This window comes from Zingiber officinale, chromosome 6B, assembly GCF_018446385.1.
Source record: "Zingiber officinale cultivar Zhangliang chromosome 6B, Zo_v1.1, whole genome shotgun sequence".
NCBI classification, from domain to species: domain Eukaryota; kingdom Viridiplantae; phylum Streptophyta; class Magnoliopsida; order Zingiberales; family Zingiberaceae; genus Zingiber; species Zingiber officinale.
In genome coordinates this window covers 44,287,826-44,313,061 of record NC_055996.1, presented here as the reverse complement: position 1 = coordinate 44,313,061, position 25,236 = coordinate 44,287,826, and the positions used below count along the sequence as shown (strand labels likewise).

The window sequence follows — 25,236 nt, the reverse complement described above, 5'->3', positions numbered from 1 at the left end:
ATCGCACCGAACGTCTTCGAAGTTGCTGACAAAATGGACCGGAGCCGGCTCAGTGATCTACCATCCACCAGCTCTTCCAACATCAGCCGTGGAACCATGTGCTTCTTCAACTCGTCCCACGTGCTGTGTCAGGGCCTCACGACCAACACGCCGCTCCCAAGATACCTTTCGCTGCTAATATTCTATTCATTTTTGCGTCCATCTCTCTCTGCCTTCACTTTAAAAAAAAAAAAAAAAAAAACAGATTTATAGTTGGCCTCCTCGTTCTCCATCAAACGAAACTACCACAAAACATGTTCCGGGCGGCACCTAGAGTTATCTTGGCGTCAGCCCTGCTGCTTCTGCTTCAAGTCCCCAATGGATGCCTGTGCTATCAGTACAAGGTTGGAGATCTCGATTGCTGGGGTCTCCCTCCTTCCTCCAACCGCCTCCTCTATCACTATTGGTCACGCAACCACAGCTTCCGCGTCGGTGACTCCCTCCGTAAGTAATAAAATCACAAGCTCCCACATTTCATCTACATTTTTGCATCAGATCTATCATGTGGACTGTTATGTTGCAGTGTTCTTGTACCCGCCGAGCCAGGACTCGGTCGTCCAGGTCACGGCGCGGGCTTTCAACACCTGCGTCGTGGCGACGCCACTGCTGAGGCTTAACGATGGCAACTCCCTCTTCAACCTCACCTCCCCCGGCTACTACTTCTTCACTAGCGGCGTGGCAGGCCACTGCGCCAAAAACCAGAAGCTGGCCGTCGCCGTACCCTCCGCAGACGGCACCTTCCCCCCGCCCCCGGCAGACGAGGGCGTCGTCGCCGATGCGCCCCCTCCCGGAGCGTACCAGTCCTTTCCCATTGTCTTCGGCCCCACCCCGACTCCGGGATCCAGCGTGAGCGCCGCCCTCTCGCCCATGTCCGCGGGATCAGGTGTTGTCGCTGCCGCCGCCTCGGCCTTCTTCCTCCTGGGGGCGGCCTTCGTGTGACCAGGAATGATATGGATAGGGAAATGAAATTTTTTGGCATTTACTAAAAAAAAATGCGGTATGTCTTGCTGTTCTATTTGATTATAGTGTATTGTATGCATTCTTTGGATCTCACATTGTATGAAGAGGCATGCTCGATCCAAGTTGGTAAATTAAGTTTTCCGAGCTTATTCAATTGCTAATTTCATGAAACGATGAGATGTGCTTGAGTTTCTGTGGTTACTTTTAGGCGAGGCAAAGAAAGGAAAAGAAAGGGGGGAAATTCAATTCCTTGCCTGAACCCTTCGGCTTCGTTCCTATTCGACCACCTCTTTGCAACGATGATCTCGCCCAATTCACTCAGTCACCACCCAGCAGCCAGACAGCCGCCGTCGCTGTCGACAACGACTCGACTGGGATTTCGATCTCCCCAAGTAATACAAGATCTATCTATCATCGGTAGGCCACAGACGCCGACGGCTCGTCTGGGATGCTGATCTCGACCCGATCTCGACCCGATCCTGAGGTCTAATGGTGGAGGCAGTGGCGATGAAGATAAGGGGATGCACGACAGCGTGCCCCGGACCCTCCTCCCTATTCTCGGTTGCCGCTCAGCGGCAGAGCAGCAGTTTCTGCCGCAGACGGTGGCTCGTTTGGGACGCCATTCTTTCCGAGTAACACTAGATTTGCCTCTTAGTCGGCCACATCGCCTCCAATGGTTCGTCTGGGATGGGGGATGTGCAGCAATTCCATTGTGCAAAAGGTGGGTCCCGCCGTCCAGCGGCCCCCTAGGCCTGGTCCCACAGGAATCTTAGGAGGTGGTAAATCAGCGATGAATGCTGGCCCGGGTAAAGCGTGGTGTCTCCGGAATTTAACACAGTCGGCCCAGATTATTCATCCAATGCGCGTCCATGGACCTTCGACTCTACGACTCATTGTGCAAGGATGTCACGTCTTAACCGATTGATCCAGCCCGCGGGGGATTCCAGTGCAGATGGGGGGATGTGTAACCATCTTCCTTGAGCCCTTGGTCGTCGAGCCTCCCCGTTGAGTTGTTTATCTACTTCACCTGAGAATCCATGGGCATTGTTTTTGCCGGAATCCGTTACGCGGGCCAAACGAGTGAATTGAGTACGGCGGAATGAAAATCGAGTTACTTCTTTCGATTTTGAATTAATCCGACTAGGAATTTAGTACGGCGGAATGAAAATCGAGTTACTTCTTTCGATTTTGAATTAATCCGACTATGTAAAAGGTTCAAAGAATGCATTTGAAACGATATATGTATTGGTGCAATCATGTTTTAGATATGGAATTTTAATATTTGAAACTATTTAAGTTAAGAAAAATTATGGAATCTTAATTGGGTGACAAGTGTACTTGTTTGGAGAAATCTTACAGATTTGAAAACTTGATGAATTAAGGAAAGTCTAAGGAACGGAAGGTTGGATTCTTCCCCAGGAGAAATTTTTATAAGCTTAGAGATTGAATGTAAGAGGAGAAAGTCTAAGAATGTCGAAGGCGGAAGTCTAAAAAGAAAAAACTTAAGCAAATCAAAGAGATCGTATTCATGATTAATGAAGATCTAAAGATGAGAAAACTTCAGAAATAGAAATCCAAGAAATAGAAAATTTATCAAATATGGGATATTTATGGGACGAAGGTAGCTGAAGATGGATATATTTTAATCATTAGAATGGTTCGAAATGGTATATCAGTCGATTGATATCATGTATCAATCGATTGATACACTGTGGAAGCGAAGGATGTTTGTAGTTGAGAATTTAGGTTTGCAAAATCCTATTTTGGGCCCAATAATTGACGGTTATGGATGACCATTCGATTGATGAGCCAAACTCTAAACAAATTTAGGATTTTCCACATTAGTTGATGTAAGAGTAGGTGCCCTATGAAATCAACTGTTGACCAGGGATTTATTGAATCTTGTAAATAAAGAACCTTTATTTTAATATAATTTAATTCAGTTTGATATTTACTTTATCTTTATATCTATACTATATGCATAGATAAAGTCCTTGAATATACTATTGTAAGATGTGGTGGTACATATGATGCTCATCATGAAATACATCAATATTCACTGTATATTCTAAATTTGTTCCTAGTCAATTAGGCCGCCTAATAAATAAGGATAGAAGTGTCCTCTCTTATTTCCTCAAGAACAATTTTACTCATGGACTTGTGGTTCATTACATAGTACTCTTCTAAAAATCGGGCATTGGTGCTAACAATGACCTTCTGATCTTTAGGACTATAAAACAAACCACCTTTCGTTCCTCTAGGATACCCCACGAACAAGTGAACTTCTATACGTGATTTCAACTTATCAGTGTCTCCCTTCAGCACATGTGTTGAACTACCCCAAATCCGAATGTGTTTCAAACTAGGCTTACACTCATTCAACAATTCTATGGGAGTAGAGGGTACTGACTTAGAAGATACCAAGTTCAGAATGTACGTCGTCGTTTCCAAAGTATATCCCCAAAATGAATTTGGTAATTCTGAATAACTCATCATTGATCTAACCATTTCCATAAAAATCCTATTCCTTCATTTCGCCACACCATTCTGTTGGGGTGTACCAGGTGCAGACAATTGGGATTGAATCCCGGCCTCTGATAAGTAACTCCTAAACTCACCTAAGAGGTACTCTCCACCACGATCAGATCGTAGTGTCTTGATACTTTTACCATGATATTTCTCCACATCAGCCTTGTACTCTTTGAACTTATCAAAGCACTCACACTTGCGGCGCATCAAGTAAATGTACTCATATCTCGAATAGTCGTCTATAAAAGAGATAAAATATTCGAAATCACCTCTTGCCTGGATAGTCATAGGCTCACACAAATCAGAATAAACCAATTCCAACACTTCTTTGACTCTATACCTCTTTGCCTTAAAAAGTCTCTTGGTCATTTTTCCTTCCAAGCAAGACTCGCAGGTCGAAAAGTTTTCCACTACTAATGAACCCAAAGGTCCATCGGCTATTAACCTTTGAATCCTACTCAAGTTAATATGACCCAACCTTAGATGTCAAAGATATGTTTGGTTCATTTCCGAAGATTGATTTCTCTTACTAGAATTAGAAGATGTGCTATTAATTCACATTTGTTGCATCGTGGGAGTTATTGGATTAAGAGTATACAAATTTCCAACCAACGCACCAGAACAGATAACCACGCTATTTTTCTTGACAATCACTTTGTCATCAAAAGAAACAGAATATCCATCCATAAATAATTTAGAAACTGAAATCAAGTTCTTTCTAAAACATGATACGTAAAGATAATTTTTCAAAATCAAAGTTTTATTCCTATCAAAAGATAAATTAACATCTCCCACTGCAACAGTCACCACTCTCGTAGCATTGCCCATGTAGATGATGATCTCCCCTTCATGTAGTCGTCTGGTTTCCTGGAACCCCTGCAATGAATTGCAGACATGATTAGTGGCTCCCGTATCTACACACCATGTACCTGTAGATAACACCGCTAAACATGTTTCAACAACTAATGAATAAGATATACCTTTATTGTTCTCCTTTCTGCGAGGACAGTCCACCTTCCAATGTCTGGACTGCTTACATATGAAGCACTTACCCTTCGGCTTCTTCACTCCTGCTTGTGACCCAGTCCCGTGAGGTCGAATCACTTTCTTTGTCGAACCAATGTGAACTTGAGCTTTCTAAACCCAGTTTCTTCTTCTTCTTTCCGCCTTTCAGCTTAAAGGCAAAAACGTTTTCAGCAATGTGAACTTGAGAACTTTGACAAAATAGCCCTTCTGCCGCTTGGAGTTCTGTCAAAAGTTCCGCCAACGAATAAACCCTTTTGTTCATATTGTAGTTCCGGTGGAACTGCTCAAAACTCTTGGGCAGCGTTTGGAGAATGATATCGACCTGGGTTTCTCCATCAATTTTAGCTCCAAGGACTTCCATCTCATTCAAATGAGCCATCATCTTGAGGATATGATCCCTTCCGGGTGTCCCCTCAGTCATGGTGGTCATCATTATGTTTCTCATGGCCTCCTGCCTGGTAGCCCGATTCTGGTGTCCGAAGAGTTCTTGAGATTGAGCATCATGTCATAGGCAGTGGGTATGGCCTGATGCTGATGTTGCAGCATATTTGACATAGAAGCTAAAATATAACACCGCACCATCTCATCTACCTTGACCCATTTCCTATGTCTCTCTATCTCCTCTTCACTAGAATCCTTATCAGGCACGCTAAGACAGACCTCAAGAAGTACGAACTTGTATTCTTCAGTAGTTAAGACAATGTCGAAGTTCCATTTCCAATCAATATAATTTGGACCAGTAAGTTTATTTTCTTTTAAAATAACAACAAGAGAATTGGAAGCCATTTTGAAATCCTGAGAATCACAAAATAAAATATTTGGTCAAAACTTTAGAATTTAAAATAATATTGATTCCTCAAACAATATAATTTAATTCACCAACACCTCAAAACACCGTAAATTTTGTATGTCACGACTGTGTGGACGTATACTAATTCAAACATTTGTAAGAGGAGGTTTTACCCATTAATTTTATTATTTTGTCAACCTAACTTTATGACAAATAAAATTAATTGTTGGTTCATCTTCGGCCACACAAATAATAGCAGTGACTCCGATGGAGAGGATACTATTAAATACGTCTAAGTATATAACATTACTTGATACTTAGTCCATTAATTAGGATTGCGCCCCTTCAGATGGAGAAGATCACACATACCTAAATAATTTCGTATAATCATCCATAGAGGAAGTTTGATCTAGTGATCCGCAAACAAACTCATCTGATATGGAGGAAGGCTCTTAAAGCCAACGCGCAAGTTTGAATGCATCACTTACAAACCAATAATGGAGATCATGAAATTTATTTAAATAATCTCTCTCCTACTTAGTTATTTAAATTGAGGAATTTTAACATGCACATACATCACAACACATAAAAATAGCATCACAACACATAAAAACAGCATATAAAGACAATAAATATGAAAATAAAATTTCCAACTCTTATGGTCTCATCCATCGTTGTCCTCCAATATGCCGCCAATGGATCAAGTCGTCGCGTCTATCTTGCTTCCTTCTTCACCACGCCTCTGGTCCTCAAAATAGCACCATGCATAGCAAGGATACAAGCCGCAACAAAAAGAAATAAAAATTTACATTCACTACAAGAAAAACCCTCATAGACATCGGTGGAACAACAACGGTTTTTCAAAATTATTTTAATTTTTCTAAACTACTTTAAAATACTTTTAAATGTTGCAGAACTTAGCATTTTAGCTTTTATTTTTAAAATCTTTTAAAGTTTGTTTTTGGAGAACTTGGCATTTTCAATATTATTGTTGGCAACCCCTAAAGTTTCTAAAGTTAGTAGATTTTAGAAGTCCATTAGGAAGTTCCTAAGCCATACAACTTCTTTGGCTGCCTCAGAGGTTGCCACATACTCAGCTTCCATGGTTGAGTCTAAAACATATTTCTAATTAACACTCCTCCATGCAATGGCTCCATTTCCTAAAGTAAATACATAGCCTGATGTAGACTTACTATTGTCCCTATCTGATTGGAAGTCAGAATCCGTGTAACCCACAGGGAGCAAATCATCTGCTTGGTAAACTAGCATATAATCTTTAGTCCTTCTTAGGTACTTCAATATATGCTTTACAGCAGTCCAATGCCCTTGTCCAGGGTTAATTTGATATCTACTAATCATGCCCACGGCAAAACAGATATCCGGTCTCGTGCACAACATAACATACATTAGGCTTCCTACTGCTGAAGCATAAGGAACTGCCTTCATCTCTTCTATCTCTTTTGATGTCTTCCGAGACATCTCATTAGATAACGATACTTCATGCCTGAAGGGTAGAAAACCTTTCTTGGAGTCTTGCATGCTAAAACGAGCTAGGATTTTATCGATATATGAAGCTTGGGATAAGCACAACATTCTTTTCTTGCGATCCCTTATTACTTTGATTCCGAGAATATGTGTACATTCTCCTAAGTCCTTCATATCGAATTGCTTCGACAACCATACCCTTACTTCTGACAACACTTTGATATTGTTTCCAACTAACAAAATGTCATCTACGTATAGTACAAGAAATACCACCACATTTTCGTTACACTTCTTGTATACACAAGACTCATCCGGACATAGAATAAATCCATACGACTGGATTACTTCATTAAATCGGATGTTCCAAGACCTTGAAGCTTGCTTCAGTCCATAAATAGACTGATTTAGCTTACAAACTAGATGCCCTTTGCTATAAACCCCTCTGGTTGCTTCATATGGATGTTTTCTTCAAGACTTCCGTTAAGGAAAGCTATCTTGACATCCATTTGTCAAACCTCATAATCCATATAAGCGGTAATAGATAAGAGTATCCGGATACACTTAAGCATGGCTACCGATGAAAAAGTGTCCTCATAATCTATTCCCTCTTTATGAGTATACCCCTTCGCAACAAGCCTTGCTTTGAAGGTTTCCACCTTCCCATCTGTCCCTCTTTTCCTTTTGTAGATCCACTTACATCCAATGGCTTTTACACCATTTAGTGGTTCTACAAGCTCCCAGACCTTATTAGAATACATAGATTCTATTTCAGAATTCATTGCTTTTTGTCAAGATACTGTATCTTTATCTTGGAGTGCTTCGTCATATGTTCGGGGATCAGGTTCATCGTTCACCAGGGATCAAGTCCGAAGACTCTCCCAAAAACATGAATGTCTTAGGTTACCTCACAACCCTCTCACTACGACAAGGCACTGTTTGTAATTGTGCATCATTTGTGACATGTGTTGTAGTTTCTTGTAATATTTCATCTTGTATTGTTGGTACTAGACTAGACGTGTCCTCTCTAATTTCTTTTAGAACAATTTCACTCATGGTCTTATGGTTCATTACATAATCTTCCTCTAAAAATTGAGCATTGGTGCTAACAATGATCTTCTGATTTTTAGGATTATAAAACAAACCACCTTTCATTCCCTTAGGATATCCTACAAACAGACAAATTTCTATACGTGATTCCAACTTGTCAGTATCTCCGTTCAGCACATGTGTTGGACTACCCCATATCCGAATATGACTCAGACTAGGCTTACGCACATTCCATAATTCCATGGGAGTAGAGGGTACTGATTTAGAAGGTACCATATTCAGAATGAACACTGTTGTTTCCAGAGCATATCCCCAAAACGAATCTGGTAATTCTGAATAACTCATCATCGAGCTAACCCTTTCCATAAGAGTTATATTCCTTCTTTCTACCACACCATTCTGTTGGGGTGTACCAGGTGCACACAATTGGGATTGAATCCCAACTTCTGATAAGTAATTCCTAAACTCTCCAAAGAGGTATTCGCCACCACGATCAGACTGTAGTGTCTTGATACTTTTACCATAACGTTTCTCCACATCAACCTTGTTCTCTTTGAACTTATCAAAGCATTCAGACTTGTGGCGCATTAAGTAAATGTACTCATATCTCGAATAGTCGTCTATGAAAGAGACAAAATATTCGAAACCACCTTTTGCCTGGATAGATATAGGACTACACAAATCATAATGCACCAGTTCTAACCCATCTTTGGCTCTATACCCCTTGGCCTTAAAAGGTCTCTTGGTCATTTTACCTTCCAAGCAAGATTCGCAAGTTGGAAAGTTTTCCAACACTAATGAACCCAAGAGTTCATCAGCTATTAGCCTTTGAATCCTACTCAAGTTAATATGACCAAGCCTTAGATGTCAAAGATATGTTTGGTTCATTTCCGAAGGTTCCTTTCTCTTATTAGAATTAGAAGATGTGTTATTAATTTTCATTCGTTGCTTTGTGGGAGTAATTGGATTTAGAGTATACAAAATGCCTACTAATGTATTAGAACAGATAATAACTCTATTTTTCTTGACAACCACTTTGTCATCAATAGAAATAGTATATCCATCCAAAAATAGTTTAGAAACTGAAATTAAATTCTTTCTAAAACTTGGTACATAAAGACAATTTCTCAAAATCAAAGTCCTATTCCTATCAAATGATAAGTAGACGTCTCCCATTGCAACAACCGCCACTTTCGTAGCATTGCCCATGTAGACCGTTATCTCTCCCTCATATAGTCGTCGGGTTTCCTGGAACCCTTGCAATGTATTGCAGACATGATCAGTGGCTCCTGTATCTACACACCAGGTACTGGTAGATAACACCGCTAAACATGTTTCAACTACAAGAGAATAAGATATACCTTTATTGTTCTAATTCCTACGAGGACAGTCCGCCTTCCAATGTCCAGACTGTTTGCAGATGAAGCACTTGCCCTTTAGCTTCTTCACTCCAGCTTTTGGTCCAGTACCTAGATATCTATTCACCTTCTTTACTGAGCCAGCCTATTTGTTCTTCTTCTTGCCTTTCGACTTAGAAGTAGAAACATTTTCAACAGAGTGAATCTGAGAACTATGACAAAATATGCCTTTGTTGCCTGAAGTTTTGTCAGAAGTTCCGCCAACATATAAACCCTTTTGTTCATGTTATAGTTCAGGCGGAACTGCTCAAAACTTTTGGGTAGCGTTTGGAGAATAATATCGATCTGGGTTTCCCCATCAATTTCAGCTCCAAGGATTTGTATTTCGTTCAAATAAGTCATCATCTTTAGGATATGATCTCTTACAGGTGTCCCCTCTGACATGGTGGTTGTCATTAATTTTCTCATTGCCTCTTGCCTAGCAGCCTGATTCTAGTGTCCAAAGAGTTCCTTGAGATTGTTCCTCATATCATAAGCAGTTGGTAAGACCTGATGCTGATGTTGCAGCACATTTGACATTCAAGTCAAAATGTAACACCGTGACATCTCATCTGCTTTTACCCATTTCTTATGATACTCAATCTCCACTTCTCTAAAATCACTATTAGGCACATTAGGGCAGACCTCTAACAGTACAAACTTATAGCCTTCAGCAGTTAGGACAATGTCCAGGTTTCTTTTCCAATCTATGTAGTTGGGACCAGTAAGTTTGTTCTCTTTCAGAATAATAGCCAGTGGGTTGAAAGTCATCCTAAGAATCACAAAATAAACTTTTGGTCAAGACTCTAAATTTAGAATAATATTGATTCCTCAAACAATATTATTAAAATTTACCAACACCTTAAAACATCATGAATTTTGTATGTCACCTTAATGTGGACGTATACAAATTCACCATTTATAAAAGGAGATTTTACCCATTAATTTTATTATCTTGTCATCCTAACTTTATGAAAATAAAATTAATAGTTGGTTTTCCTTTGGTCTCACAAATAATAGCAGTGACTCCGTTGGGGAGGATACTATTAAATGCGTCTAAGTGTATACCATTACTTGATACTTAGTCCATTAAATAGGATTGTGCCCCTTCAGTTGGAGAAGATCACACACTCCTAAATAATTTCCTATAACCATCTATAAAGGAAGTTTGATCTAGTGATCCGCAAACAAACTCATCTGTTGTGGAGGGAGGCACTCAGAGCTGACATGTAAGTTTGTTGCATCACTTACAAACCAGTAATGGAGACCGTTGAATTTATTTACTAATCTCTCTCCCCCTTAGTTATTTAAGGTGAGGAATTTTAGCCATGCAAACACACATCACACACATCACAGTAAATAAAAGCAATAAATATGGAAATTAATTTTTCAACTATTATGGCTTCTTCCATCATTGTCCTCCGTGTGCTGCCAACCCTAGCTGCTACCATCTTTAGCCACCGCAATCGAGTCTAGTCGTCACATCTATCTTGCTTCTTATTCCGCTGCGCCTCTGGTCCTCAAATAGTACCACACCTCGTAAGGACACGATCCGCGATAAAAATAGAATTTTACATTTATCGATCTTATATTCCACAAGGGAATGTACATGTAATCTAGATCGAAACAAAAATGTAAAATCCTAAATCTAATACAGCTCTTGTTGTATTTAATACATTTAATCATGCATACATATAAATGCCCTCGACATGTCTGAGGGTCTAATTACACATAGTCACAATAAGTCATAATAGTTGGAGCCTGCAACCACAGAGTTAGCATATCCTACTATTATCCTGCCTAAATTATGTATGACATGTGCATAATTAAACTGAAAACCAAACACACAGAGAGAAACTCTAACTCTGATACTAATTGTTGGTCGTTACTCGGAATATCGTACCGGTTCCCCTGTATAAAAATTTTGTACAAGTCCTGAACATTTCCTAACAACCTATTGTATTCTTTAAATTAAATTTGGAATTGCAAACAGAACATAACATTATTGATTCCAAATTCAACTTATCTGTTCTTAGAGGTTTAGACTTGGATTGCAAATGATACTTAACATTATTAATCCAAATCCACCTATGTTACAAATTTGATTAAATATTTATTTCAGAGATCGGCTTCCAGGTTAAATATGGCGAGGCACTAGGCCTTCTTAGGTATGGGATCAGCCACCACTTCCTAGACAAAGCCTTTAAACAAAATTCAATATTTAATCTCATTACAGCAACCCTAGGTTTAACCATTAAGAACAATCGAATCAAAAGATCAAAAAATAAAAGAAACACAAAGTCGAATCATAAATTCGAAACCTAGAATCGTTAGCCTCTTGTGTTTGGAATTTCAAGATCTAAACAAAAGAATAAACTAGTTATGATGCGGAAACTAATAACTAGTTATACCTTTTGTAACTTATAGACCTCACGATCTTCTGTTGTATTCCTCTTCTTATCTCAGACGTCGTGTGGGCGATCATCTACCAAGATGAGAATCCACCCAAGCCTCCTTCTTCTCCTTGTAAGTTTCGGCCACCAACAACCTCCTTGAGATGAACTTTGGCCATCAACCAAGCTCCAAGGGCTGCTAAGTAACAAAGTTTCCTTTCTCTCCTTCTTCTTAAAGCAAAATCCGGCCACCAAAATCTCTCCAAGACTAGATGTCGCCTGCCACCAAAGAAGAAGAGAAGAGGAAGAGAGGAAGGATGAGGGCTGACCACCACCAAGGAATACAGAAGAGGAATAATAGATGTGTTGTTAGGTGAGGCACCTCTACCCACTCTTTTATATTCCTTGGTCTTGGCAAATAAGGAAAGTTTTAGACATAACTTCCTTATTTTCCTTGCCAATAGAAGGAAAATTTAATTAAAAAATTTCCTTTTATTCTTTTAATGGTCGGCCCCTACATGCCCTCCAAATAAGGAAAGTTTTAAACACAAAATTAAAACTTCCTAAATTGTTTCCGGAAATTTTAAAATAAAAATTTCTCTTTTAAAATTCCCTTCATGGTTGGTTATAAAAAGAAACTTTTATAAATTAAAATCTCTCTATTAAAACATGTGGATGATTACAAAAAAAAAAGTTTTCTCTAAAAATTAAAATCTTCCTTTTAACTACAAATAAGGAAAGATATCAAACTTTTCTCTTAATCCTGTTGGTGCAATATCCCTCAGGTCAAGGGTGACCTGGTTAACCAAGCTGAGTCTTGGTTAGGGTTTAGATGTTTGACAATAAGATCTTGATTGAAGAAGAGTCAAGTAGGTCAAGGTTGACCGGATACTTGACTGGGAAGTCCTAACTGGAATGTTAGGCAGAAGGGAAGTCCTAACTGGAATGTTAGGCAGAAGGAAAGTCCTAGTGAGTGAAGCTAGGCAGATGGAAACCCTAGTGAGTGAAGCTAGGTGAAAGTCCTGGTGAGTGAAGCCAGGCAAGGGAAATCCAGATGGATCAAGGATGATCGGACATCTGGTGTTGGGAAGTCCAAGTAGGTCAAAGGATTGACTGGATACTTGGCAAGGAAGGAAAACCAGATGGATCAAGGATGATCGGACATCTGGTGTTGGGAAGTCCAAGTAGGTCAAGGGAGTGACCGGATACTTGGCACGACGAGTAAAAGTCCAAGTGAGTCAAAGGGATTGACCGGACACTTGGTGGGGAGTCCTGGCAGGTCAAGGGAGTGACCAGATGCTAGGCATGATGTACCAACAGGTCAAGGTTGACCGGATGTTGGTTAGGGAGGTTTGGGACTTGGTTTTGGGCAAAAACCAAGTGCTGGATCGATCCGTGGATCGATCCAGGCTCTGGATCGATCAGTGGATCGATCCAGATTCTTCCCAGCGAACAGAAAGCTTCTGGATCGATCCGTGGATCGATCCAGAGGTCCCGATCGATCAGCCGATCGATCGGGACGATGCTGCTTCGCGCGACAAGCGCTGGATCGATCCGTGGATCGATCCAGACGCTATTTCCAGAGCACAGAGGCGCTCTGGATCGATCCGTGGATCGATCCAAAGCCTCCCCGATCGATTCAGAACATTTGAATCGATCGGGATCCGACCGTTGGCGTCGATAAAGGCCGCAGGCGCTCGATTCCTTCGGTATCACTTCTCCGATTCACTTCAGCTCTTCGCCAGCTTCTCCACAGCTCTCTACAAGCACGTGATCGCCAGTTCTTGAAGGATCTTGGAGGCTTTCCAAGTCAAGAGGTGGATCCATTGCAAGAGGAAGAAGTTAGGGTTAGGGTTTTTACTGCACATCTTGTAAGCTTTTGCTTAACTTGTATTTCCCTTTCTTCTTCTTGTATTGAGAGTGTTGTAGGGCTTCTCCGCCTTTGGTAGTTACCATAAAGGAGTGTTTTCATAGTGGAGGGTGCGTGTGTGGTGTGGATCCTTGGACTAGTCACCTCTTGTGAGGTGGATACCAAGTAAACCAACCGTGTTAGCGTTGTGTGTTGTTTCTTTGTATTTTCCGCTGCACATCCAAGAAGAAACAAGCAACGCCAAGCAACGAAGCGCACCGAGCGACCGCGACGAGCTATTCACCCCCCCCCCCCCTCTAGCTACTTTTGGTCCTAACAAGTGGTATCAGAGCAAGGCCGCTCTTCACCGGAATCATCGCCGGAAGGGTCAAGCGTAACAAGAAAAGCTAGAGGGTGAAGAAGTTGGAGCAAATTCTTCAAGTTCAAGACTTTATCAAGCTCAACTTCAAGATGCAATTCCAGGATGGACTTGGATTTGACACGAGGGTGGCTCCACCATACACCTCCACGAGCTTCGATTCTTGGAAATCAAGAATCAAAAACTTTCTTATGATGGAGATAGAGCAATGGTTTGCTCTTACGGAATGCTTCGAAGCTCCAACAAATTCCAAGGGCAAAGCTCTAAAGAAAAGCAAATGGAGCCCGGAGCAAGTCCAAAGGTGCGAGGCCAATGACAAAGTGACCAAGCTTTTGGTCAATCTATTGCCAAGCACCATCCTTTGCAAAATTGGAGAATTTGAAGATGCAAGGGAATTATGGAGCAAATTGGCCAAGCTTCATGAAGAGATCCCCTCCACTGCACAAGATCAAGAGGAATCCAAAGAGGGCGACTCATTGGAGCAAGACCAAGAGGAGGACTCCGAGGTTGAGAGATGCTCAACCTCCGAAGAAGAGGAAATTCAAGAAGCTTCATCCTCAAGGGAATGCAACGAAGGAAACAAGGAGGGAGCATACTCCTTGTTTCACATTCAAGATGATGAAGCCTCCACCTCTAGGATTGAGGGGGAGCAACCCTTGGTGACACCGGATCAAGAAGAAGGAGAAGCTTCTACATCCGGGTCAAGAGAAGAAGAGGAGGAAGAAGCTTCTACCTCCACAAGTCAAGAAAGATCAAATGGAGAAGCTTCTACATCCGGAACAAGTGCCATCCCTACACAAAAAGGTATAAATATGTCAATTAATAATAAAAATCATATAATATGTTTTGAGTGTAGGGAAAGTGGGCACTACAAGAGCAAGTGTCCCAAGTTGGCCAAAAAGAAGGGCCAAGTGGCACAAAAGGGCAAGGTGAAGCCCAAGGAGACCATCCCCGGAACAAAGAAGAGCAAGGAGCACATTGTGTGCTTTTTGTGCCAACAAAAGGGGCATTACCGTAGTCAATGCCCCAAGGGGAAGAAGATGGTCAAGGCTCAAGGAGGCACTAGTCAAGGGGGAGCCTCCAAGGTAAAGAAGAAGGTATCTTTTATTGAGCCTACTCCTTTACATTATGGTAAAAAGCATGATAGTTCTAACTTTTATCATTTTAATGCAATTTACCATAAGAATAGAAAGCATGAGGGCTTTAAGGAAAAGTATGTGGCCCTACATGCTAAGACTACTACACCTAAGGTTAGGAATGTAGGTAAAAATCTAGGCAATAACTCTAAGGATTTTAGATACAAGCCTAGAAACCAAAATGCTCATGGACTTAATGAAAAACCAAAATCTAAGGACTTAATGATAGAAAATCAAGTCTTGAGGTCAAGACTTGACAAAATGGAAAAGACCCTAAAAAGGATGGAAAATATCCTAAAAGGGCAAAATGAGCAAAACCTAGGGCTAGGAAAATCAAAGCCATCAAATAGCCATAGAGGTTTGGGATACAAACCAAAGGCTAAGAAGGATGTGTCTAGTTATCATAGGGTTCCATATAGTTATGGAACAAACCCTAGGTCTAGTGATCAAGTCAAGAATACTAGGGAAGTCATCCCTAAGAGTATTTTTGCAACCAAAGTGACTAAGACTTCTAAGAAGTCTAAGAAAGTCACTAACAAGGTCACAAGGGAGGCTATCCCTAGGGTTGACCTAGAAAATGTGACCAAGGCTTCTAAGAAGCCCAACAAGGTCACTAGGAAGGTATCTAGGGAAGTTATCCCTAGTGAGTACCTAGAGCATTCAAGGAGCACCAATAGGTGTTGGGTTCCTAGGAGCATCTTCTCTACCCCATAGAGGGGTTAGAGAGTGTCAACTCCGATTAGAAGGGTAGTTAACCCAACTTTGAGGAAATTGACACTCAAGGAGCATTTTCAAGGTTTTTGTTAACCTTTGAAAATGAAATGGAACTATTATTTACTCCTTGAAAGAGTAAAATGTGCCTAGTGGTGAAAATTTGATTTTAATCTTAAAAGGCACATATTGGGAAATTCATAAGAGCTACCAAGTTGGGATTTTGGTATGTTCTTAGAAAATTAAAGGAAATTGAAGTCTTATGTTGAAGTGCTACTCTTGTGGAAAAATGAAATATGCCAACATTTGAGGAATATGCTTAATTTCAATTGGCATAAATAAATCAAGGGAATTAGAAATGCCAATTTAGGTTTTGGCGTTTTCTTGACGCACTTAAGGGCAATCTAGGTTTAAGTTGTAAGTTTAGCTAAGGTTTTAAGGATACTTAGATAGGTAGTCTAGGTATATTTTATTTATGCTAAACCTTGCCATGATTGTTTGCTCATAATATGCCATGACATCATATTTTATCTTATTTGTATTTTGCATTCATGACTTATCATGAAAAATACAAAAATACCATGTCATGACATTCATACATCATGTAGTTATAGGATATTTTCTTTTGAAAATTATTTCCTTTTGATGTATGCCATAACATTATCATGCATTAGTTTAATTTCTTGTAATTAAGGATAAATGGCATTTAACAACACTTATTAACAAGTGACATCCTAGGTGGATGTCTAATATTTTTGAAATGCCTAGATAGATATGCATGATCCCTAGAATAGGGCAAAACCAAAATCTTATATCTCACAAAGACTATAAGGTGACTTGTATGTGTTTTAGTACATATTAGATACAAGTGAGATGTTAGGATGATGAACAAAACTCAAGATGTGATTTAGTGCATTCTTTTGAGTTTTAGGTTCATCAAAACACATAGTTATGTGTTTTCCAATCATTGGAAAGCTAATGTACAAGTCATGTGCATTGAGGCCAAGGAACATGGTTGGATATTGGTTTTGAAAATGATTTTAAATATATTTTGGAAAACCTTGATGAAGGCTATCTTTTGATAGTAATCATCATTGAATAGTTGAACATAAACTTGAAGAAAACACTAAAGTTTTTGCAAGTTTTCAAGTTAGTGTTAATCTTTGAAAATATGAAGTATTTTCTTAAAAAATTATTTTTCCATGATACTATATGCCCTAAATAATGTCTACAACGATTTTTATGATTTTGTAGAATTTTCTGGGTTTCTGAAGTTGACTGAAATGGAATTTCAGCAACTATCGAGTCTCGATCGATCCATGGATCGATTGGAGTGCTGAATCGATCCATGGATCGATTCGGGAATTCCAGCGATCCATGGATCGATCAGCCGATCGATCCAGGTAGTCTGAATCGATCAGTGGATCGATTCAGAAAGGATCAATCGATTGGAACCCAACTCCAATCGATCCAAGTTGCTGATTTTGGCTGGGAAAGCCTGAATTCAGCACTTTGAACCTATTTTAGTCTAGGTAACCATTCCAAACCCTTAAAATACATTTGTATACATAAAAAGGGTGTTTTTCGTGTTGAAAACAAGGATGGAATGGTAAAGGAAGGCTAAGTTGAAGTTTAGGTTGAGGTTTGTTTCAAATTTTGAACATTTGAACCTCAAAACTTCTAAATCTGGGTTTCCTAAAGGTTTAGGGATTCCAAGTCATTATTGGTGCAATGACAGAAGTTACCACCATGTCTTTAGGGGGAGGGACTCTTTAAAGACATGAAAATTATTTTTCATGAACCTTGGAAGGTGGTTAACCTTCTGTTGTGAACTTGCTCAAGGTTGAGCATTTAAACTTGAAATGGGAATAAATGGGGAGTGGATATCCTCATCATTTCAAGTGGCAACTCAAGTGGTTGAAAATGCTCAATGTTGGGTATTTGTCAACATTGAGGGAGAAGTTAAGGATAATGAAGGGTATGGGACCTTCAATATTGAGTTGATCACATGAGTGAAATTGTGATCACGATGAGCAACTCTTCAGGGGGAGAGTCTTCAACAAATGGAATTGTTGAAGTGTGCCCAAAATTGGAGCATAGGTTGATGTGTGTCCAAAGACGGGTTGATGTTTTTTTTAAGGGGTTGATGTGTGCCAATAGGGGGAGAATGAAAGGAAGTAAGTTAGGTTTTCATTACCTAGAGGGAGTTTGCCCTCTTAGGGGGAGAATGAAAAGCTTAATTTATGGGTTCATTACCTAGTGGCATGAAGAAAAAGGCTATAGGATTAGCCTAACTTACATGTGGGATTGTAAGTGTTATTGTGGTATTGTCAAACATCAAAAAGGGGGAGATTGTTGGTGCAATATCCCTCAGGTCAAGGGTGACCTGGTTAACCAAGCTGAGTCTTGGTTAGGGTTTAGATGTTTGACAATAAGATCTTGATTGAAGAAGAGTCAAGTAGGTCAAGGTTGACCGGATACTTGACTGGGAAGTCCTAACTGGAATGTTAGGCAGAAGGGAAGTCCTAACTGGAATGTTAGGCAGAAGGAAAGTCCTAGTGAGTGAAGCTAGGCAGATGGAAACCCTAGTGAGTGAAGCTAGGTGAAAGTCCTGGTGAGTGAAGCCAGGCAAGGGAAATCCAGATGGATCAAGGATGATCGGACATCTGGTGTTGGGAAGTCCAAGTAGGTCAAAGGATTGACTGGATACTTGGCAAGGAAGGAAAACCAGATGGATCAAGGATGATCGGACATCTGGTGTTGGGAAGTCCAAGTAGGTCAAGGGAGTGACCGGATACTTGGCACGACGAGTAAAAGTCTAAGTGAGTCAAGGGGATTGACCTGACACTTGGTGGGGAGTCCTGGCAGGTCAAGGGAGTGACCAGATGCTAGGCATGATGTACCAACAGGTCAAGGTTGACCGGATGTTGGTTAGGGAGGTTTGGGACTTGGTTTTGGGCAAAAACCAAGTGCTGGATCGATCCGTGGATCGATCCAGGATCTGGATCGATCGGTGGATCGATCCGACGGGACCAAGCTCGGATCGATCCGTGGATCGATCGAGGTCCCGATCGATCGGCCGATCGATCGGGCGAGTCTTCCGCGACAAGCGCCGGATCGATCCGTGGATCGATCGACGCCTTTTCGATGCAGGGCGCTCCGGATCGATCCGTGGATCGATCCAAAGCCTCCCCGATCGATTCAGAACATTTGAATCGATCGGGATCCGACCGTTGGCGTCGATAAAGGCCGCAGGCGCTCGATTCCTTCGGCATTACTTCTCCGATTCACTTCAGCTCTTCGCCAGCTTCTCCACAGCTCTCTACAAGCACGTGATCGCCAGTTCTTGAAGGATCTTGGAGGCTTTCCAAGTCAAGAGGCGGATCCATTGCAAGAGGAAGAAGTTAGGGTTAGGGTTTTTACTGCACATCTTGTAAGCTTTTGCTTAACTTGTATTTCCCTTTCTTCTTCTTGTATTGAGAGTGTTGTAGGGCTTCTCCGCCTTTGGTAGTTACCATAAAGGAGTGTTTTCATAGTGGAGGGTGCGTGTGTGGTGTGGATCCTTGGACTAGTCACCTCTTGTGAGGTGGATACCAAGTAAACCAACCGTGTTAGCGTTGTGTGTTGTTTCTTTGTATTTTCCGCTGCACATCCAAGAAGAAACAAGCAACGCCAAGCAACGAAGCGCACCGAGCGACCGCGACGAGCTATTCACCCCCCCCCCCCCCTCTAGCTACTTTTGGTCCTAACAAATCCTTTGTAGAAACTATAAAAGGAAAAAATTTAATTTTAGAACTCTCTTTTAAATCATGGCTTCCACATAAGGAAAGATTTTAAAATTAAAATTCCTTTTATTTTTATTGTGGTCGGCCACCTACTTGGGCTCCAAGCTAGGGCTGGCCACCTACTTGAACCCATCTCTCCTTGGTTTGGCCGGCCCTAGCTTGGGCTCCATGCTAGGCTTGGCTGACCAGCTTAAGGTGGGAAAGAAGTTGGGTTTAGGTGGGTATAAGACTTTATAAATAAGAGACTACGACAGGGATCAAGAGGAGGAATTGATTTTGGTCTCCCGATGAACTTGAGCTTCCCGTGTTCGCCCCGAACACCCAATTCGAGTTCATCAATAATAACTCATATCACTAAAGAGTTATTATTGAACTACCGCACCAATCTCATATTACTATATGGGCTCCTTCTTATCATGAGTGTGTTAATCTCCCTGTGTTTAAGATATCGAATGTCCACTAATTAAATGAGTTACTGACAACTCACTTAATTAATATCTAGCTCCAAGAGTAATATCACTCAACCTTGTCGTCATGTCGGACTAAGTCCAACTGCAGGATTTACATGACAATCCTTATGAGCTCCTCTTGGGGACATCATCAACCTAAATTACTAGGACACAGTTTCATTCTATAATCAACAACACACCATATAAATAATATCATTTCCCAACTTATCGGGCCTATTGATTTATCGAACTAAATCGTACCCTTTGATAAATTAAAGAAATAAATACTAAATATATGCGCTTGTTATTATATCAAGATTAAGAGCACACACTTCCATAATAACAAAGGTCTTGTTCTTTTATGCAATCAGTATAAAAAGAAACTACCTTAAATGGTCCTACTCAATACACTTAGAGTATACTAGTGTAATTTTATAGTCAAGATAAATTAATATCAAATTACACTATAACTATTCTAATGGTTTATTCCTATCCATCTTAGTTGTGAACTACAATTTATAATTTATAAGGAACTGATAACATGATCTTCTATGTGTGACACCACACACCATGTTGTCTACAATATAAATTAATTGAATAACTACACTTAGGATATAAATGTAGACATTTGACAAATGTGATTCTTTATTTCAAAATAAATGTTTACAAAAAGCTAGGCTTTTAGTATACACTCTAACAATCTCCCACTTATACTAAAAGACTATGCTGTCATAAACGCTGCCATACATTTGATTCCCATTCCTTCAACATGCAAATCGAAAGCTTTCGCCGGAAGGGCCTTAGTAAAAGGATCTGTCAGGTTATCTGTTGATGCAATCATTATGACAACAACTTCTCCTCGCTTTACGATGTCTCGTATCAGGTGGTACTTGCGCTTTATGTATTTACTCACCTTATGGGCTCATGGTTCATTCGAGTTTGCTACTGCACCACTATTATCACAATAAATTGTGATGATTTTGGGCAAACCAGGAATCACATCTAAGTCTATTAGGAAGTTCCTAAGCCATACAGCTTCTTTGGCTGCCTCAGAGGCTACCACATACTCAGCTTCCATGGTTGAGTCTGAAATGCATTTTTGCTTAACACTCCTCCATGCAATGGCTCCACCTCCTAAAGTAAACACATAGCCTGATGTAGACTTACTATTGTCCCTATTTGATTGGAAGTCAGAATCCGTATAACCCACAGGGAGCAAATCATCTGCTTGGTAAACCAGTATATAATCTTTAGTCCTTCTTAGGTACTTCAATATATGCTTTACAGCAGTCCAATGTCCTTGACCAAGGTTACTTTGATATCTGCTAACCATGCCCACAGCAAAACAGATATCCGATCTCATGCATAACATAGCATACATTAGGCTTCCTACTACTGAAGCATAAGGAACTACCTTCATCTCTTCTATCTCTTTTGATGTCTTTGGAGACATCTCTTTAGATAAAGATACTTCATGCCTGAAGGGTAGAAAACCTCTCTTGGAGTCTTGCATGCTAAAACGAGCTAGGATTGTATCGATATATGAAGCTTGGGATAAGCACAACATTCTTTTCTTGCGATCCCTTATTACTTTGATCTCGAGAATATGTGTGCATTCGCCTAAGTCCTTCATATCGAATTGCTTGGACAACCATACCCTTACTTCCAATAACACTTTGATATTATTTCCATCTAACAAAATATCATCTACGTATAGTATAAGAAATACCACCACGTTTCCATTATACTTCTTGTATACACAAGACTCATCCGAGCATTGAATAAATCCATACAACTGGATTACTTCATTAAATCAGATGTTCCAAGACCTTGAAGCTTGCTTCAGTCTATAAATAGACCGATTTAGCTTACAAATTAGATGCTCTTTGCCCTTTGCTATGAACCCCTCTGGTTGCTTCAAATGGATGTTTTCTTCAAGACTTCCATTAAGAAAAGTTGTCTTGACATCCATTTGTCAAACCTCATAATTCATATGAGCAGCAATAGATAAGAGTATCTGGATAGACTTAAGCATGACCACCGGTAAAAGAGTTTCCTCTTAATCGATTCCCTCTTTCTAAGTATACCCCTTCGCAACAAGCCTTGCTTTGAAGATTTCCACCTTCCCATTTGTCCCTCTTTTTCTTTTGTAGATCCACTTACATCCAACGGCTCTTACACCATTTGGTGGTTCTACAAGCTCCCAGACCTTATTAGAATACATAGATTCTCTTTCAGAATTCATCGCTTTTTGCCCAGATATTGCATCTTTATCTTGGAGTGCTTCGTCATATGTCCGCGGATCAAGTTCATGTTCACCAGGGATCAAGTCCGAAGACTCTCCCAAAAACATGAATCTCTCAGGTTACCTCACAACCCTCCCAATACGATGAGGCACTGTCTGTAACTGTGTATCATTTGTGACACGTGTTGCAGTTTCTTGTAATATTTCATCTTGTACTGTTGGTACTAGACTAGACGTGTCCTCTCTAATTTCTTCTAGAACAATTTCACTCATGGGCTTATGGTTCATTACATAATCTTCCTTTAAAAATCAAGCATTGGTGCTAACAATGATCTTCTGATTTTTAGGATTATAAAACAAACCACCTTTCATTCCCTTAGGATATCCTACAAAAAGACAAACTTCTGTACATGATTCCAACTTATCAGTATCTCCCTTCAGCACATGTGCTGGACTAACCCATATCCGAATATGACTCAGACTAGGCTTACGTCCATTCTGTTAGAGTGTATACTAAAAGCCTATCTTTTGTAAACATTTATTTTGAAATAAAGAATCATATTGGTCAAAAATGTCTACATTTATATGCTAAGTGTAGTTGTTCAATTAATTTATATTGTAGATAACATGGTGTGTGGTGTCACACACAGAAGATCATGTTATTAGTTCTTTATAAATTATAATCAGTAGCTCACGACTACGATAGATAGGAACAAACCATTGAAATAGTCGTAGTGTAATTTGGTATTAGTTTATCTTAACTATAAAATTACACTAGTACACTCTGAGTGTATTGAGCAGGACCATTTGAGGTAAGTTCTTTTTGTGCTAACTTAATAAAAGACTAAGACCTTAGTTATTATGGAAGTGTGTGCTCTTAATCCTAATATAATAACAAGCAGATATATTTAGTATTCATTTCTTTAACTTATCAAAGGGAGAGATTTAGCTCGATAAATCAAAAGGTCCGATATGTTGGGAAATGATATTACTTATAGTGTGTGTTGTTGATTATAAAAGGAAGTTGTATCCTAGTAATCTAGGTTGATAATGTCCCCAAGAGGAGCTCATAAGGTTTGTCATGTTAAACCCTGCAGGTGGACTTAGTTTGACATGACAATAAAGTTGAGTGGTAATACTCTTGGACTAAGATATTAATTAAAGAGAGTTGTCAGTAACTCATTTAATTAGTAGGCATTTGACATCTTAAACACAGGGAGATTAACACACTCATGATAAGAAGGAGCACATATAGTAATATGAGATTGGTGCAGTAGTTTAATAATAAGTCTTTAGTGGTATGAGTTATTATTGATGAACTCGAATTGGGTGTTTGGGGCGAACACGGAAGCTTAATTTCATCAGGAGACCAAAACCAATTCCTCATCTCGGTCCCTATCGTAGCCTCTTGCATGTAGAGAATTATGCCCACCGCATACCCACCTCCTACCCAACCTTAGGTGGCCAGCCAAGCAAGCTTGGAGTTCAAGCTTGGGTCGGCCAAGCCAAGGGTTGAGTCAAGATGAGGGGGTCGACCATAGCTTGGAGTCCAAGCTTGTTGTGGCCGGCCCTAATAAAATTAAAAGGATTTTATTTTAAATCTTTTCTTATGTGAATATCATGGTTTTAAAAGAGAGAGTTTAAAATTTAAATCTTTCCTTTTATAGTTTTCTACAAAAGATTAAGTGAAAGATTTGATATCTTTCCTTATTTGTAGTTAAAAGGAATATTTTAATTTTTGATAAAACTTTCCTTTTTTTGTAACCATGTTCATGATTTAAAAAGAGAGTTTTAAAATTAAATATTTTCTTTTATAAGTCTCTACAAAAGATTAAGAAAAGATTTGATATCTTTCCTTATTTGTAGATTGAAAGAGAGATTTTAATTTATAAAATTTTCTTTTATAACCAACCATGAAGGGATTCAAAAGAAGAATTTTTATTTTTAAAATTCTTTCGAAATCAAATAAGGAAGTTTTAATTTTGTGTTCAAAACTTTCCTTGCTTGGAGCTATGAGGTGGCCGACCATGTTGATTTAAGAAAAGGAAATTGTTTTTAATCAATTAAATTTTCCTTTTCATGGCAAAGAAAATAAGGAAGTTTTTATTTAAATTTTCCTTATTTACCAAGACCAAGGATTATAAAAGAGAGGGAGGGGTGCCTTCATGAGACACAACTCTATTCTATTTTCCTCCCTCTCTTCCTTGGTGGTGGCCAACCCTAGTCCTTGCTCTTCTCCTTTTCTCTTTTTCCTTGGTGGCCGACGGCATCAATACTAGATGGGTTTTGGTGGTCGGTTCTAGCTTGGAGAAGAAGGAGAGAAAGGAGGCTTTGCTCTTGCATCCCTTGGAGCTCATTGGTTGGTGGCCGAATCTTGCTAGAAGAAAGGAAGCTTGGTGGTTCTCATCTCGGTAGATCATTGCCCACATAACGTTCTAGATAAGAAGAGGAATACGGTAGAAGATCAAGAGGTTATTGCTTAAAAAGAAAGGTATAACTAGTAATTATTTTCCGCATCATACTAGTTTTCTTTGTATGAATTCCAAACACAAGAGGCTAGTGATTCTAGATTTTCGGATTAGATATTCGAAGTTGTGTTTCTTTTGTTTTGTTTTTTCAAATTTGTGATTCGATTGTTCCTTTTGGTTAAACCTAGAGTTATATAAGGAAATTAAATATTAGATTTCTTTAAAAGGCTTTATCTAGGCGGTGGTGGATGATCCTATACCCAAGAAGACCTAGTGCCTTGCCTTGCAGTCCTGAAAGCCAATTAAAGAAATTAATATTTAATTGAATTTATAACATAGGTGGATTTGGATCAATAATGTTAAGCATCATTTGTGATCCAAATCTAAACCATTAAGAACTGATAAGTTAAATTTGGAATCAATAATCTTAAGTTCCATTTGTGATTCCGAATTTAATTTCTAAATAACACAATAGGTTGTTAGGAAATGTTCAGAACTTGTACAAAATTTTTGTACAGTGGAACCGGTATGATCTTTCTAGGACCAAC

At 39.7% G+C, this 25,236-nt stretch overlaps 1 protein-coding gene across 1 annotated transcript; it reads left to right on the top strand.

The window, feature by feature from the left end:
* Positions 1 to 241: 241 nt before the first annotated feature.
* Positions 242 to 1,130, top strand: LOC121990118 (early nodulin-like protein 1). Its single transcript, XM_042544338.1, has 2 exons — positions 242 to 483; positions 563 to 1,130. The coding sequence occupies exons 1-2, from the start codon at positions 294 to 296 to the stop codon at positions 976 to 978; spliced, it is 606 nt and encodes a 201-aa protein (XP_042400272.1). The 5' UTR covers positions 242 to 293; the 3' UTR covers positions 979 to 1,130.
* The last annotated feature ends 24,106 nt before the right edge of the window (positions 1,131 to 25,236 follow it).

What these genes read in the sequence shown, in the direction of transcription:
- LOC121990118 (XM_042544338.1), top strand. Translation starts at nt 294, where the DNA reads ATGTTCCGGGCGGCACCTAGAGTTATCTTGGCGTCAGCCCTGCTGCTT. An exon ending in CCGCGTCGGTGACTCCCTCC is followed by an intron (nt 484 to 562) that starts GTAAGTAATAAA and finishes GTTATGTTGCAG; the next exon opens with TGTTCTTGTACCCGCCGAGC.